Raw genomic sequence first — 16,387 nt, forward strand, 5'->3', positions numbered from 1 at the left:
GTTAGCACTGCTACCTCACAGCGCCAGGGACCCAGGTTCGATTCCCGGCTTGGGTCACTGTTTGTGCGGAGTCTGCACATTCTCCCTTTGTCTGCGTGCGGTTTCCTCCAAGTGCTCCGGTTTCCTCCCACAGTCCGAAAAACGTGCTGGTTAAGTGCATTGGCCATGCTCAATTCTCCCTCAGTGTACAGGAACAGGTGCTGGACTGTGACGACTAGGGGAATTTCACAGTAACTTCACTCCAGTGTTAATGTAAGCCTACTTGTGATACTAATAAATAAACTTTAAAGTGTATCTGAGCTCAGGTCATTTTTGTGGTACATTAGCACGGGAGGTTTGTGCCAGACCTCTCAATGTCAGCATCACTGTATCTGCTGCTTCACAGGGAGACTCAATGGAAGCACAAGAGAAAGCTTTCAAGGACGTGAAAACTCTGTTACAATCAGCTCATCTGCTGGTTCATTTTGATCAGGGCACAACTCATTCTGTCATTGTTCTGTGATGCCTCAGTCTACAGTGTCGGGACAGTCGGGACTCTCTCATCTGATGGAGGATTGGGCGGAAAACCCTATGGGTTTGCATCCCACACACTGACTGCAGCTGAGATGGTGTATTCGCAGTCAGACGAGCAAAGTCTAGCCCTCATCCTTGCTGCAAAACGGTTTCACCAGCACCTTTATGATGGTTCATTCTCTATATGTACTGACCATAAACCATTGAGGAGTCTTCAGTGAATCCAAATGCATTCCTCCATTGGCCTCGGCGACAATACAGTACTAGGCTCTCACATTGTCAGCTTGCCAGTATAACATCGCGTACAGAGCACGGAAGGACAAGGCTAACTCAAACGTTGAGTCATTTTCCTTTACCTGATGTGCCAACCAAGATATTATTCCCTCCGGAGACAATTTTCTTACTTGAGGGACTTTCACATTCTCCAGTGAGTGTTAAGCAAATTAAACAGGGATCCTGTCTTGTCTCGGGTGAAGAAATCCCTGATGCAAGGCTGGCCTATGGTTGTAGGGATGTGGAAAGGTGAGCTAAGTGTGCACGACAGTTGCATTCACTGAGGGGCCCAGAGTAGGAACTTCACCCCAAGTCGCTCGCAAGTTATAGATAAAGTCGTTCCCAAGTAAAAGGTTTAGCCAGGCCATATGTTTGGTGGCCTAATATGGATCAGGGCTTGGAGAATAAGGTGCAATCCTTTTCTGTGTGTCAGATCAAACAAAAGATGTCACCACTAGATCTGTGGGAGTGTCCTGATTGTCCATGATCCAGGCTTCATGTGGACTTTGCAGGATGTTTTATGGATCATATGCTTCTAGTCATTGTGGACACATGTTCTAACCAGCAACAGAGAAACTACGCCAAGTTTTTGCAACTCATGGTTTACAGGATTCTCTAGTTTCTGATAACAGTACAATGTTCACGCGTGATTTGTTTCTAGAGTTTGTGAAGCAATGAAATGCACCATGTGCGAACTGCGCCTTTTCATACAGCTTCAAATGATTTAGCAGAGAGAGCTCTTCACACACTGAAAGAAGGATTGAAGAGAATGTCGGGTAATACTCAAGGTTCTTGTTCCAGTCTTGTATCACACCACAAACAACAACAGCACTCTCCAGCTGAGTTACTAATGGGTAGGAAGCCAGTCTCATTTAGATCGGCTACGTCCAGATGTCAAAGTGAGGGTGGAAGGAGACAGGGAAAGTAGACGGTGAGGCATGGTTTCCATCTGAATGACTGAGTGAGAGGAATTTTGGCGGTAATCGACATTGGCTACCTGGAATTATTCTAAACGAAAGTGATCCAGAATCGTTAGTTGTGAAGCTACTTAATGAGGAGAGATTCGCAGACACCAAGATCACATTTATCAGTGCCATGACTCTGAGTCAGTAAAGGTTCCAAATCACTCGGCCGAAGGGGACGCTGTGGAAATTCGATAAGAAGTGGTCCTGCTGTACCAGGGCTTCCAGTGGATTCCACTTGAGGAGAGGGACACTCACCCCACAGATACTCAACCTATTCCTGCGGCCACGAGTTCAGCTGAACTAAGTCCAGCATCACCAGAGTTGACGGAGTCGCCAGTGGTACTGCGCAGATCACAGCGTAGTCACAAAGTTCCTGAGAGGCTGACGTATAGTTCAGACATTAGTTTCATTATCTTTCTGTTCTTCAGGGGGATTGAAATTAAGGGGGGAGCAGAAAGAAGTGTTATTATAAGCATCTTATTTAAAAACATTTGTTGATGTTTCTAACGGTTGTGCGCATGCGCGGAGTAACACCATCGGTAGCGCGGGTTCTGTTTCTTCCACGAGGGATCTGTGTACCAGCTGCTGTTCCCAGCTCTGAGTTCTTGCTGTATTATATTTCAATGTTTCTTTGTATATCAGGCAGTTTGAATTTATTAATGAGTTTGATCACCTTTTGTGGCTAAAGTTACCAGTTTCCATTTACACCACGCTCAGAGACAGCGAGTTCCAGCTCATTACCACTCGCTGTGTAAAAAAGTTCTTCCTAACGTTACCCTCCCCCTTCTCTTGTCCAAAGCCTTCAATCTGTGTCCCCCTAGTCCTTATACCATCAGCCAATGGGAACAGTTTTTCTTTATCTACGTTGTCTAAACCTGCCAGAATCTTGTAAATCTCCCCTCGATCTCCTTTGCTCCAAGGAGAACAACCCCAACTTCTCCAACCTAAAATCCCTCGTCCCTGGAACCACTCTGGTAAATCTCCCTCTGCACCCTCTCAATGTCCCTCACATCCTTCTTAAAGTGTGCTGACCAGAACTGGACACAATGCTCTAGTTGTGACCCAACTAGATCTTTATAAATGTTCAGCATAACTTCCCTGCTTTTGTTCTCAATGTCTCTTAATGAAGCCCAAACCACTCTCTCAGTATGTACTGTCACCGTCTAAGTTTGATGCACACCAGGTCTCTGTCCCCGCACATTCTGTGGAACTGTGGTATTACGTAATTTGTAATTTGCTTCTGTCTATTGTTTCTGTCTAAATCCATCACCTCTCACTTTCTGTAATGAATCCAGCTGCCAGCTGTCTGCCCATTTTGCTCCTCTCTATGTGTTGTTGCAGTCGATTAATATCACCCACACGGTTTGTCACTCCTCCAAGTTTGGCATCACTGGCAAATGTTGAAATGTATTCTGCATTCCAGTATCCAAACCATTTACATGTTTCAAAAAAGCAATGGTCTGAGCACTGACCCACGGGGAGCAGCACCAGGCTCCAGCCTGGAAAATAACCATTTACCACAACTCTCTGTTTTCTGTCCTTGAAAAGTTTTTAACACTGACCCTCATTCCACTAAACCACAATTTGTTAATCAGCCTTTGATGTGGTACTTTGTTAAATGGTCTCTAAAAACATTTTTACATCGACAACATCCAGTGCACTCCCTCAGGATCCTTCACTGTTACTTCAACAGAACATTCCAGTAGATTAACCAAGCACAATCTGCCTTTTACAAATCCATGCTGGCGCTCCTTAATTCACTCAAACTTCTCCAAGTGCATGTTGATTTTTTTTTAAAACCTGATTATTGTTTCTAAAACCTTCCCCATCATTGAGCAGCAAGCACTGGGGTGAAGAGTGGACGGGACTCGCTGGGATTCACAATACGGGCAGTAGAGTTTGGGATAAGCTCAAGTGTAAGGTGGGAGATCCGTCTGGGGAGCATCAGGAGAATCGTGGTGTATGCTGTATGGACGAGGGGCAGTATCTGTAATTATGTCACTTGCTCGTGCACAGGTTCTTTCAGATAATGTGCAATTGAATTAGTTTCCCCGTCGCTTGTGTTCACAGGATGATGTCCCCGCCATGAATTTTGTGACTGCCGCTGCCAACCTGCGGATGCATATCTTCAGCATGAATATGAAGAGCAAGTTTGATGTGAAATGTAAGGCTTGCATGTTTAAGTTTATTGAAGAGACCCCCAGGCAAGACTCATTGAATCCTACTCAATATTGCTAATATGCTTTTGTCTCCCAGAAGTCACTAGCCAGTTTATCAGCCGCAGGACTAGCTGACGTTTCTCTGCCTTGCTGAATTACTGAGGTTTATTGTTCCAGTTCCTACCCTGTCCTCAAGCTCTCCATCAAAAATGCCCTGGCTGTGAGCGACACATTCAGCACGCACCGGGAATTGAACCTGGTGCCTTTGTGGCCTTGTGTGTGTCAATACTACATCCGTGACACTGGAAAATTTGTTTTAAACTTTAATCCTTTGGGATTGACCCAGGTTGAGTAATTCCGCAGCTCCTTATCCATTTCCACACTACCTGAAAGCTTGTGTGGGACACAGGATCTAAGGCATGAGCAGAGTGCAGGTGAAGTGGTGTCAGTGTGGTCAACCCTTGCAGCAATCCTTCCTGACAAACAAACTCGCATTTACTGTTGGAAATCTGAAATAAAAACAGAAAATTCTGGAAACACTCAGCAACTCTGACAGCATCTTGAGAGAGAAAGACTTAGTGTTTCAAACCAAGGACCGTTCATTAAAAAACATTGATATTGTGTCTTTCATGTCTTCAGAACATCCCAAAACACTTCACAGCCAGTGAATTATTTTGATCTGTTGTCACTGTTGTTTTAGCAAACACTGAATTATTTTAATTCATGGCAAATGTCCAATTCATCTGTTTTAATGATATGTTAGTTTAAGTGTTTATCCAGCTCAATTAGTTGATATCTAGCTGAGCTAGCAGTAAGAGGCATTGAATCATGGAATCTTGTAGCATGGAATGATGTTGTGTCTGTCCTGGCTCTTTGGAAGCACGATTAAATTAGTCTCCAGTTGAAATTGGCTTTAGGGAGGCAGATATGTGATACAGGGATAGCTGCATTTCCCTGAACTCTGGCACCACTCATCTTTTGATCCTTTCATTTATCCTGATGCACTGCTGATAATTATCTAATCTTTGGGTGAAATCTCTGTTCCTGGAAGATGGCTGATTGGTGACAAAATGCTGAGAAATGTCAAGAAAACCCTTGATAAAAAGGAGCAGTTGGAGGCAACCAGGGTGGAACCAAAAGCTCAACATGGCGACCTGATTGGTGAGCAGGTTTTTGACACGGCGCTGTTGGAAGGCATTGCAGAATGATGAGTGCCGATATTATTAAAGTTATCGGCGACGAACTCTGCTTTTTAGCACAGAGTGCTGAACTGCAGAGTACCGGTAAGAGGCTCAGTGAAGGGTGGGAAGCACCCTCACATCGAGCATGCAGATACCTCAGTTGAGGCCTGCTTATAATCCCTGGAAAATCAGTGGGAATGCAGTGTGCCCTGCTATATCCTGCTGAGGGTCACAAATCCTCAAGGACGTTTGACAACCCTATTTAGGCTTTGGCCTTTCTAAACTCCACAGAAAGCAATGTTTGGAAACACAATCTGTAGTTCATCGTTAACCCTGGACTGTACCTCTGGTCATTACATTTCCTTGCTGATACCGTGTTGTTACTTACCATATTGACAGGGGTGACCTAGTAAATGAGCACGGAAGCGAATTTCACCTGTTAACCTTTTGGAACCAGGGAGGTCCATGTATCTTTAATGGGATGCATCCTGCAGCGTTACAGCTTTTATTTGAGGAGTGCGCTATGTAGGTTGTATGGCACTTGGGTCATGCAATACTTACCATTTCTTCTCTTGTAATCCTTGCCTTTATAATGGTGGAATATATTATTTGGCTTCCTTTACTCTAATCATGGCTAATACAAGTAGCACCATTGCAGGGAGGTGGGTAAGTGGTTTAGTATAGAGGTTGTGAGTGTGGTCCTATGAGTCCTCAGTTGGTGAGGAAACCCCCCTTGGAATTAACGGTGTTGCGTACTTTTTGTTATTTTTGGAACAAAGAATCTTGGACTTATTCCTGTAAAAGTACAGACAGATCACCTACCCTGGGAAAAGACATTGCATCAATGGTGCCTCCAGAGTAGTTGGAGACGGAGGAAGTACAAGTCATACTCATACCTTCATCCTGATACCTCCCATTCTCTGAAATATCCTTTATTGTTTAGATGGAGGGAGTGAGGACAGGATTGAACTCAGCCATGCTAGACCATGTCTCTCTGCCTCCAGCAACTGCTAAACTGGATGACACTTGCCTGAATCAGGAATTTGTTGGTTCAGGCCCCCTGCCAGAGGCTTGTGCACAGAATTCGGGCTGACTACCTGAGTGTAGTACTGAGGAGCTGTCACAGGTGTCGCCTTTTGGGTGAGAATCCCCTGGGGTAAATTATCCACGGCAGTGTTCAGGAGAACAAGGTCCCTGATGTCATGCTCAGTAGTTCAATATTTATCCTGCCAACAGCATCTGAAACAGGTTAATTGGTCTTTATCACATTGCTCGTGATCCAATTTTGTCTGCTGTGTTTCCTGCATTACGACAGTGAGTAAACTTCAAAAGTATTCCATTAACTGTAAACTGCTTTGGGATCTCCTGTTGATCATGAAATACAAATTTGTTGTCTTGCATTCAAACTTGAAAAATGGTTGTTTGGTTAGTTTGGGATCCAGCAAGTTAGTCCATATCTTGGGATAAAGAGGGTGGAGGTACAAATACCTCAGTACCACAGAGTGTCAGCAGATGGCAGCGTTGGGCATGATATGCCAATCCCTCTGCACTGAGCGTTGCGACCCTGCTGTCCCTATCATAGTGGGTTCAGTAACATGCTGATTCCCTGCTGTCCCTCTCATTTCTGGTGGTCAGCTGCAGCATGGCATTGGTGGGAACCTTATTTCAGGGCGTTAATGCGCAGGGTGGAGAGCAAAACAAGATCTGGATTAAGATGTGGGGAAAATCAGCTGGGTTCCTATTCCTGATCAGTGAGCCAGTGAACTGATCAGGCTCAGTTAGAACAGCCTGCACAGTTGGCTGGGCTGCTGGTACTCTGTCCATGAAGAGTATCAGAGGATTCGTATTCACAGAGCTTAAATCCAGAGAGAAGATAGTTGAAGCTGAGTGTGAGAAGTGGAAGCCTGATCTTCAAACTATCCAGTGTGTAGCATTGACCAAGCTTTCATTCCCGTTAACTTGTATGTCTTGCCCGCAGCCATGGCAGGGAACATCATCCCAGCGATTGCCACCACTAATGCAGTGATTGCCGGCCTGATCGTGTTGGAAGGACTGAAGATTCTTTCCGGGAATCTGGAACAGTGCAGGACAGTAAGTCTATCGAACAAATCATGTAGTGAGGGAGGAAGAGAGAGAGAAATCCAGCCTAATAGCTCAAGTCAACCAGAGCACTGCCCTGTGAATGTGGGAGACCAGGCCGGTGAACTTTATCTTCATGACCTGGTGGCCGTGTTCCTCTTTATAAATGTGTCAGAGAGGCTGATGTTGCCGTATACACAACTGAGCCTGTTCCTCACAATGTTCTGCTTGAGCCTGTTAGCTGATGTCTAATTTATAATCCCAGATTGGCTGAGCGGTGGAGTATGTTCCTGAACACTCTGGGTTCAAGCCCCTCTCTAGATTGGCACTCCAGTGCAGTGGCGAAGGCACCAGCCTCCATCTACCTGCCCAGCAGATGGCAGCGTTGGGCATGATATGCCAATCTCAGCCTTCAAGATGCCCAACGCTATTTGTAGAGTTCTCCATTCCTCGATTGGCAAAAGTTTCCAAACTGAGGTTAACTAGTCTTGTGTTTCCTGGTGGATCCTTGCTGTGGCTCAGTGGTAGCTGTACAAGCCTTTGTTAAAATTAATTCTCAGGATGTTGGTGTTGCTGACAGGACCAGCATTTCTTGTCTGCCTTTTAGCTGGGCAGAGTTTGATGTGATGCAGTTGAGCATCTTGCTGGGCTGCTGGTGAGGATAGTTGGAAGTCAGCCATTGTAAGTACACTTAGTAAATAAAAGTAGGTGAAATGTTCTGCGATGTTTGAGATTAGGCGCAGTATAACTTTATCAAATTGATGTTTGACTGCTGTTTGTTATAAAGAGGGACAAAATAGCCCCAATCTTTGTTGTGGGGTACATCAACCCTTCAGATAGTCCCATGTCCTCTCTCAGTGAAACCTGGTGTGGAGATGCCGGCGTTGGACTGGGGTGGGCACAGTAAGAAGTCTCACAACACCAGGTTAAAGTCCAACAGGTTTACTTGGCATCACGAACTTTCGGAGCACTGCTCCTTCACCAGGTGAGTCAGCTGTTGGATTTTAACCTGGTGTTGCCAGACTTCTTACTGTGAAACCTAGATTGTGAAGAGGAGAACAAAGCATCCCATCCGAAATCCTTTATCCAGTGTGTGGTCAGAACGTCAGTGCCACAGAGAATGGTTGAGGTGAATAATGTCGATGTAGGTAAAGGGAAGCAGGCGAAACACGAGGGGGAAAGCAATAGAAAGATAGGTTGATAGGATGAGATGAAATAGAGTGAGACACTTATATGGAGCATAAAAGCTGACATAGACCTGGTGATCCAAATGGCATGTATCTGTGCTGTAAATGCTATATAATGGGTTCCCCCGGTAGCTTTGTGGGAGGGGGGAATCCTATCAATCCGTGTGTAGCTGAACTCTGCAAAGTGGGAGGGAACCCAATTGTCGGTCTCCACTGGGCAAGGTTAGATCAGGAAAGAAATATTTATCGCTAGAAATTAATTTGAACCTCTGAATGATGGCTTATAAATTTTCCAGTTTAGTATCCCACAGAAAAAAGGCGGGTTTGTCGGAGCATGTTTTAACCATTGGTTTTTTGTGTTTAGATCTTTCTGAACAAGCAGCCCAATCCTCGGAAAAAGTTGTTGGTTCCGTGTAGCCTGGATCCCCCAAACCCCAACTGCTATGTGTGTTCGATCAAGCCTGAAGTCACAGTCAAACTCAACACTCAGAAAGTCTCCATCCAAGTGTTGCAGGACCGGGTAAAGCAACGTGTTTTATGAAAGGGTAGTGTCCCAGGCCCCCCCCCCCTGTTGTGGAGCTGCACTTTGTGATAATTTCTACACTCAAGGTCAGTCTTGTGTTTTTGCTCCAGATTCTGAAGGATAAATTTGGGATGGTGGCTCCGGATGTGCAGATAGAAGATGGAAAAGGAACAATCCTCATCTCCTCGGAAGAGGGAGAGACGGAAGGTACAGAGCAGCTATATTCTCCTCCTCTCTCTCTCTCTCCGCCGCCGCCCCCCCCCCCCCCCCCCCCAACACACACACACACACACACACACACACACTGTGCACTTGGAACTGGGGGTGAGGGGGGGTACCTTGAAACTTGCTCTCACCCCACTGAACCAGCACACCAGCGAAAACTCCCCGTATCTTCCGAATAGCCCCCAGTCAATAGCAGTACAGCATCTCCTTGGTACTGGACGGGGAGTGTCGGTCTGCAATGTGTGCTCAGGTTACTGGAGTGGGACCTCAATCCACAAACCTTGTGAATCACATGAGAGTGTAAGCAACTGAGCCACAGGTGAGTGGATGGGTCAGGGCTTTGCCGTAGCAGCAAGTGCAGGAACCGGGAATTGTTGGTGTGATATCACACCGGAAGGCCAGGACTGGGGATTCTGTGCTGACCTGTTTTTTTTATTGTCTCTCCCAGCGAACAACAACAAGAATCTGTCCGAATTTGGGATCTGCAATGGAAGCCGACTCCAAGTAGATGATTTCTTACAAGACTACACTTTGACCGTCACCCTCCTGCACAGGTGAGAAACCAGCCCCCACTCTGTACTACATCTTTGCTGATGTCAGGGTTGTGATACTCTTCTGTTTTTGTGATCTCTATCGCTGACATTCTATAACAGGTGGCCTCCTCACTCCCTCCAATCCCCTCAAGTGCGCACTGGTTGTGTGGCTGCAGGTGGGAACCACCATAAAGTGCTGACTATCTGTCCTCTCTTGCATCCGCACAGCAGCCTTCCTGATGAAGGAGATGGATTGTTGTTTCCCTAGGCTGGGGCGCTGGGAAACCCGGCACAGATCAAGCATTGAGCGTGGCCCCTTCCTTGTGTATATCCATTCCTTACACCAAGAGCAGAGCATTTGGGATGTTGGCCTATATCGCCAGGGGGATAGAATATAAAAGCAGAGATGTCTTGCTGCATCTGTACAGGGCATTGGTGAGGCCGCAGCTGGAATACTGTGTGCAGTATTGGTCCCCTTATTGGCCTTGGAGGGAGTGCAGAGAAGGTTCACCAGGTTGATACCGGAGATGAGGGGTGTTGATTATGAGGAAAGACTGAGCAGATTGGGTTTGTACTCGTTGGAGTTTAAAAGGCTAAGGGGTGATCTTATAGAGGCATATAAGATAATGAAGGGGCTGGATAGGGTAGAGGTGGAGAGATTCTTTCCACTTAGAAAGGAAACCAGAACTAGAGGGCACAGCCTCAAAATAAAGGGGGGTCAGTTTAGGACAGAGTTGAGGAGGAACTTCTTCTCTCAGAGGGTGGTGAATCTCTGGAATTCTCTGCCCACTGAAGTGGTGGAGGCTACCTCGTTGAATATGTTTCAGTCACGGATAGATGGATTCCTGATCGGTAAGGGAATTAGGGGTTATAGGGATCAGGCGGGTCAGTGGAACTGATCCACTTCAGATCAGCCATGATCTTATTGAATGGCAGGGCAGGCTCGAGGGGCTAGATGGCCGACTCCTGCTCCTATTTCTTATGTTCATTTACAAGGGGGCAGTGGAGTGAGAGACGTTTATGTTTCTCTGTAATGAATCCTTTGGGTTGCTGGGCGGCTTATATGTTGTGATGGTCAATTGCAGTGAAGATCTGGAAAAGGACATTGAGTTCGAGGTGGTTGGAGATGCCCCTGAGAAAGCCCCTCAGAAGCCGAGTGAGGAAGATGGCAAGGCCATAACCAATGGCAGCGACGATGGAGCACAACCGTCCACATCTAAAGGTAATAGCTTTTCGTGCCTACCCTTCCCCAATTCCTCTTATCTTTTCCCAAATTAGATAATAGAAATGCAAGTCTTCTTCTTGCACTGGCATGAACGGACTTGTGTTTTTCATACATTCTTGGGATGAATGTCACTGGCTAGGCCAGCATTCATTGCCCATCTCTAAGTGCCTCTGAGAAGGTGGGGGTGAACCACAGCAGTCTATCTGGCCAGTGTGTGCCCACAGTGCTGTTAGGGTGGGAGTTCGGTGATTTTGACCCGGTGGCAGTGAAGGAATGATGATATAGTTCCAGGTCAGAATGGTGTGCAGCACATGGAGACTATTCCATCACATTCCAGACTTGTGCCTTGTAGATAGATCCTCAGGCTTTGGGAGTCAGGAGGTGAGTTACTCACCGCAGAATTCCCAGTTCTTGTAATGGTATTTATATGGCTGATTAGTTCACTTTCTGATCAGCAGGATGTGATGGGGGATTCAGCAATGGCAATGTCATTAAATGTCATGAGGCCGTGGTTAGATTCTCTCTTGTTGGAGATAGTCACTACCTGGCATTTGTGTGGCGTGAATGTTACCACTTGTCAGCTCAAACCTGAATGTTGATTGGTTGGTAATTGATTAAATTAGGACCTGCAGTGTTAGAAGACTGTCATAGAAACCCTACAGCACAGAAAGACGCCATTCGGCCCATCGAGTCTGCACCGACCACAATCCCACCCAGGCCCTACCTCCATATCCCTACATATTTTATCCACTAATCCCTCTAACCTATGCATCTCAGTACACTAAGGGGCAATTTTAGCACGGCCAATCAACCTAACCCGCACATCCTTTGGACTGTGGGAGGAAACCGGAGCACCCGGAGGAAACCCACGCAGACACGAAGAGAATGTGCAAACTCCACACAGACAGTGGCCCAAGCCGGGAATCGAACCCATGTCCCTGGAGCTGTGAAGCAGCAGTGCTAACCACTGTGCTACCGTGCCGCCCCACGGGATGGTAGCATAGTGTTACTGGGACCCTCAGACTGTCACCATAATATCACCAGAGCCTAACGAGACTCACACTTACACAGTGATTTTTCAGGGATCCTTCTGACCAGTGACATGTAGTCACTGTTATAGGAAATGTGGGTATTCAGCATCATGAGGACTCTGGACAGAGGGAGAAACAGTTCCAATTGGTAGAAAGGTCCAGGATCTGAGTGCACAGATTTAAGGTAATTGGCAAAAGAAGTAATAACATGAAGAAAAACCTTCTCACACAACAACTGGTTAGGATCTTGACTGGTGTCTGGGTGGAGAATTTCAAACATTAACCCAATAAGAAAATAAATTCTTCCTCCTCTCCATCTTCAATGGGAGACTCCTCATTCTGAAATTCTGCTCTCTGGTTATAGGTTCCCCCGTAAGGGAAACATCCTCTCAGCATCTATCTGTCAAACCCTCTCAGAGCCTTTCATCTTCACTAAGATCACCTCTCATTCTTCTAAACTCCAACCTCCTCAACCTTTCCTCATGAAATATCTCCTTCATCCCAGGAATCGGTCTTCTCTGAATTGCTCCCAAGTATATCTCTTTGTAAATAAGGACCAAAATTGTACACGGTACTCCAGGTGTGGTCTCACCAATGCTCTGTATAGTTACAACAAGACTTCCCTGCTTTTCTATCCCACTTATAGTAAACGGGGTTAAAGCTGGGCACTTAGATAAAGGTAATCAGGAAGAGTCAACATGGTTTTGTGAAAGGGAAATCATGTTTAACCAATTTATTGGAGTTTTTTGAAGGAGTCACGAGCTGTGGATAAAGGGCAGCTTACAGACATGCTGCAGTTGGATTTCCAGAAGGCATTTGATAAGGTGTCATATCAAAGATTATTGTGGAAAATAAAAGCTCATGGTATCGGGGGATAGAAGATTGGCTGGCTGGCAAAAAAACAAAGAGTATATATACATCCACGGGGCTTTTTCTGATTGGCAGGATGTGGTGAGTGGGGTCCTGCAGGGGCGGGGGTCTGTGCTGGGGCCTCATATTACAATTTACATCAATGATTTAGGCGAGGGGAGCGAAAGCATGGTGGTTAAATTTGCAAATGACAAAGATAATTAGGAAAGTATATTGTGAAGAGGACATAAGGAGGCTGCAAATGGATGTGGGTAGGTTGAGTGAGTGGACCAAAGGCAGATGGAGTATAATGTGGGAAAATGAGAAGTCATTCACTTTGGCAGGAAGACTTAAAAAAGCAGAGTTTTACTTAAATGGAGAACAGTTGCAGAATTGTGAGGTGCAGAGGGATCTGGGTGTTCTAGTGCATGTCACTAAAGGTTGGTGTTGATGTATAATTACAGCATGTAATTAAGGCAGCTAATGGAATGCTATCATTTATTAAAAGAAGAATTGAACATAAAAGTAAGGATTTTATGTTTCAGTTATGCAGGGCATTGCTGAGACCACACCTCGAATACTGTGCACAGTTTTGTGCTCATTTAAGGAAGGATGTAACTGCGTTGGAAGTGGTTCAGAGGAGGTTCACTAGATTTGCACTAGGAATGAGTGGGTTGTCTTAGTGAGTGGTGGGGGGGGGGCGGTGTTGGTTGATTGGTTGGTTCTTTACTGGGGGGTGGGGGTGGGTCTAACTGGATAGTTCTTTCAAAAGAACTTGTACCGCAACGATGGACAAAATGACCTCATCCTTTGCTTATCAATTTGTCATTCTATGACAACTCTTCCTGTGCAAGGCACTCCATCCTCTTCCCTTTATAACTATGTCCTGTTCTTCAGCCTCCGAGCAGGACGATGTACTGATCGTTGACTCAGATGAAGAGATGCCCTCGTCTAGCAGAGTGGATACCAACATGGATAGCCGGAGCCTGAAGAGGAAGCTGGAGGATGAGGCGGAAGGTGTCATTGTGAAGCGGATTTGCACCGAGCAGGAAGATGAGGAGGATGATATCATCGCGTTGGATTGAGTGACGTGTTGGAGATTCTGGCTGCTCTCTGTTCTGGCTCCGCTCTGTGCCGTCAGTCAGACAGTTACGGTTGGGTGGGGTGGGGTGGGGAAACAATGCCAGTAAAGAACTCAGCGACAAGTCACAGCCTTAATCTATCTGATCAAAGTGAAAGAGGCGGCTGGGGGGGAGACACTACAACTATTGAGAGTGTCACACCGTCCGAGCAAGCCTGGATAGCACAGTCAGCCATGCTGCTGAATATAAATTGACAACCAAATCTTTTGGCTTGCTGTTCAAACTGATTTTGTTCTCCAGTGTTGTTTCCCTACCCCTCCTCTTCTCTGGCTCTGATAACACTTAAGGAATTTGCTGTTGATGAAGTATTAAAAATGTTCCTTTGTATAACAGCAGCGATATGTTTTGTAAATTGCTGTAAACACTTCATTTTCCCCAAGCCTGTTTGTACTTTCCGATATCAGAGCCTCTTTAATCAGATCCCGGGGCCTTTCCTTGTGTCTTGTTACAGTTTGTAGTTATTTATACGTGACTTTTGTATAACGCAGATATCTTAACTTTTTTTGTTCATACTTTATGCAGATTCCAATGATCAGATTCCGAGTCGACTCAAGTGTCCAAATCCCGCGATGGCCCCAGTGGTCAGGTCCAGGGTGGGCCCTGACACTTGGGTCTGAAGGCGGCCCACCTTCAGGCAATCTCCACAATGTGATTCCCTGGCAGTGTGGGAATGAAATTGTATAGTGGATGGAAGCAGGGTAGCATAGGGACTTAGCATTGTCCGGAGAGGAGTCATCTGCTCTGTAGTTTCGAGTGGGTAGAAGAAATGTGTCATATGCAGTTGGACCGTCTGTAACTATAACTGATCCAATCGACCTGTTCAATGTTGAGAGAGAGAGAGATTGCTGAGGGTGTAGCTAAAAGTATTTTTGTAGCAAATTGACATTGCCGTTTCAGTAGGTTTTTTTTGTATCTGAATCGACTGTAAAATGTACCGAGAAGCTTTGTTACAAATGGCAGTTGTCATGATTAAAATATTCACTGTGTGCAGCTCTTGTGTCTTCAGTTATCCAATCACCCTCTCAGAGCTATTCTCCCTCCAAGTATCCATTCGTACTCACCTCGACATTTCCATTGCCACATTTAGCCTTGTGTTTATTGTCTAAATGTTGGAAGGGGAGTAACTGTGAAGATTGTTTTTGAGATTCCTTCTCCTTTCCTGGTGGGACAAAGAACTCCACTGATGTCTTAATTTTACTCTGCTTGGGTGGTGGAGTTTTGAAACCCATTTGCAGAGGAAACCCCTCAGCCCCGATCTAATCCCCCTCACATGCGCACACACTGCCAGACTGAGTGGGGACAGGATGTAGACTGCTGGCTGAAGTCCCTAGCCTGGGACATGGATCCAAATGGCACTGTACATACCATTCATCACAGTGAGCTTCGTTTGGATAGTAGTGAATGTTTACATGTTAATCTTTCACACTGTTCCAGGAGAAATAATGAGTGCAAAAATCCTGGATGGTTTCTGCTCTCAAAATTGGGAGTTTTTCACCCCATTGGTCTAAACATTCACTCCATTCAGGACTAACGAGCACTGGCTGCATTGTGTGCAATCTACAAGATTCACTCCAACTTGCCGAGGCTCCTTTGATTGCACCTCCTGTGACCGCTACCTTCTAGGAAAACGAGTGCAGCAGGTGGATGGGAATTCCACCCCAAGCTGCACACATCGTCCTCACCTGAACATTCAGGGGCTGTTCCTTCATGATCACTGGGTGAAAATCATGAAACCTTACTTCTCAAGGGTCAACTAGCAATGGGCAGTAAAGGCCAGTAACACCTACAGCTTGAGAATGAGTGTTAAAAGATGTCATGGATTGACGTGAGGTCAGCCAAGCAGCGTTGCTCCGGAGTTTATTTTGAGCTTTGGTACAATAACGTGATGGTGTTACTGAACTAGTAATCTGCAGAGCTGGACCGTTGATTTAAAGATGGACTGGAATGATTCAAGAAGGCAGCTCACCACCTTGAGGGCAATTAGGGATGGGAAACAAGTACTGGTCGAGTCAGTCAGTGATGCCCACATCCCCTGAATGAAAAACATCAGTTCAGCCCCACCACAGCAGCTGGAGAATTTGAATTCAGTTAATTAAATAAATCTGGAACAAAAAGCTCGGGTATCAGAAATGGTGACTGCAAAACTACCAAATTATTATAAAACCCATCTGGCTCACTAATGTTCTCTCAGGAAGGAAGGAAGGACTGTCCTTAACCCAGTCTATGTCCACAATGTGGTTGACGTTTAATTGCCCTTTGAAATGGCCAAGCAAGGCACTGTTGTACCATTCAGTCCAAGGTGACTCATCATCTCGAGGGCAGTTAGGGGTGGGTAATAAATGTCGGCCTTGAAACACCCACATCCCATGCGTAAATATTTAAAATATCAGTTATTCACTGACCATCTAAACCAGGCTCATGAGAAGAATTCACTAGCTATTTCCTGTGGTGGGTGAGCCCAGAACAAAGGAGCAGAACCTTCAAATTGGAGCCAGGCTGCTT

General features: G+C 45.7%; 1 protein-coding gene across 1 annotated transcript in view; it reads left to right on the top strand.

Moving 5' to 3' along the window:
* uba2 (ubiquitin-like modifier activating enzyme 2) overlaps positions 1–14,871 on the top strand; it is a 42,526-nt gene extending 27,655 nt beyond the window's left edge. Inside the window, exons 11-17 of the mRNA XM_078210508.1 lie at positions 3,822–3,915; positions 7,070–7,182; positions 8,722–8,877; positions 8,991–9,087; positions 9,554–9,659; positions 10,724–10,860; positions 13,641–14,871. Coding sequence (XP_078066634.1) covers positions 3,822–3,915; positions 7,070–7,182; positions 8,722–8,877; positions 8,991–9,087; positions 9,554–9,659; positions 10,724–10,860; positions 13,641–13,828 — 891 coding nt within the window. The 3' untranslated portion in view covers positions 13,829–14,871. The remainder of the gene's footprint in view (positions 1–3,821; positions 3,916–7,069; positions 7,183–8,721; positions 8,878–8,990; positions 9,088–9,553; positions 9,660–10,723; positions 10,861–13,640) is intronic.
* Positions 14,872–16,387: the final 1,516 nt, after the last annotated feature.

This window comes from Mustelus asterias, chromosome 4 (assembly GCF_964213995.1).
Source record: "Mustelus asterias chromosome 4, sMusAst1.hap1.1, whole genome shotgun sequence".
Classification (NCBI taxonomy): domain Eukaryota; kingdom Metazoa; phylum Chordata; class Chondrichthyes; order Carcharhiniformes; family Triakidae; genus Mustelus; species Mustelus asterias.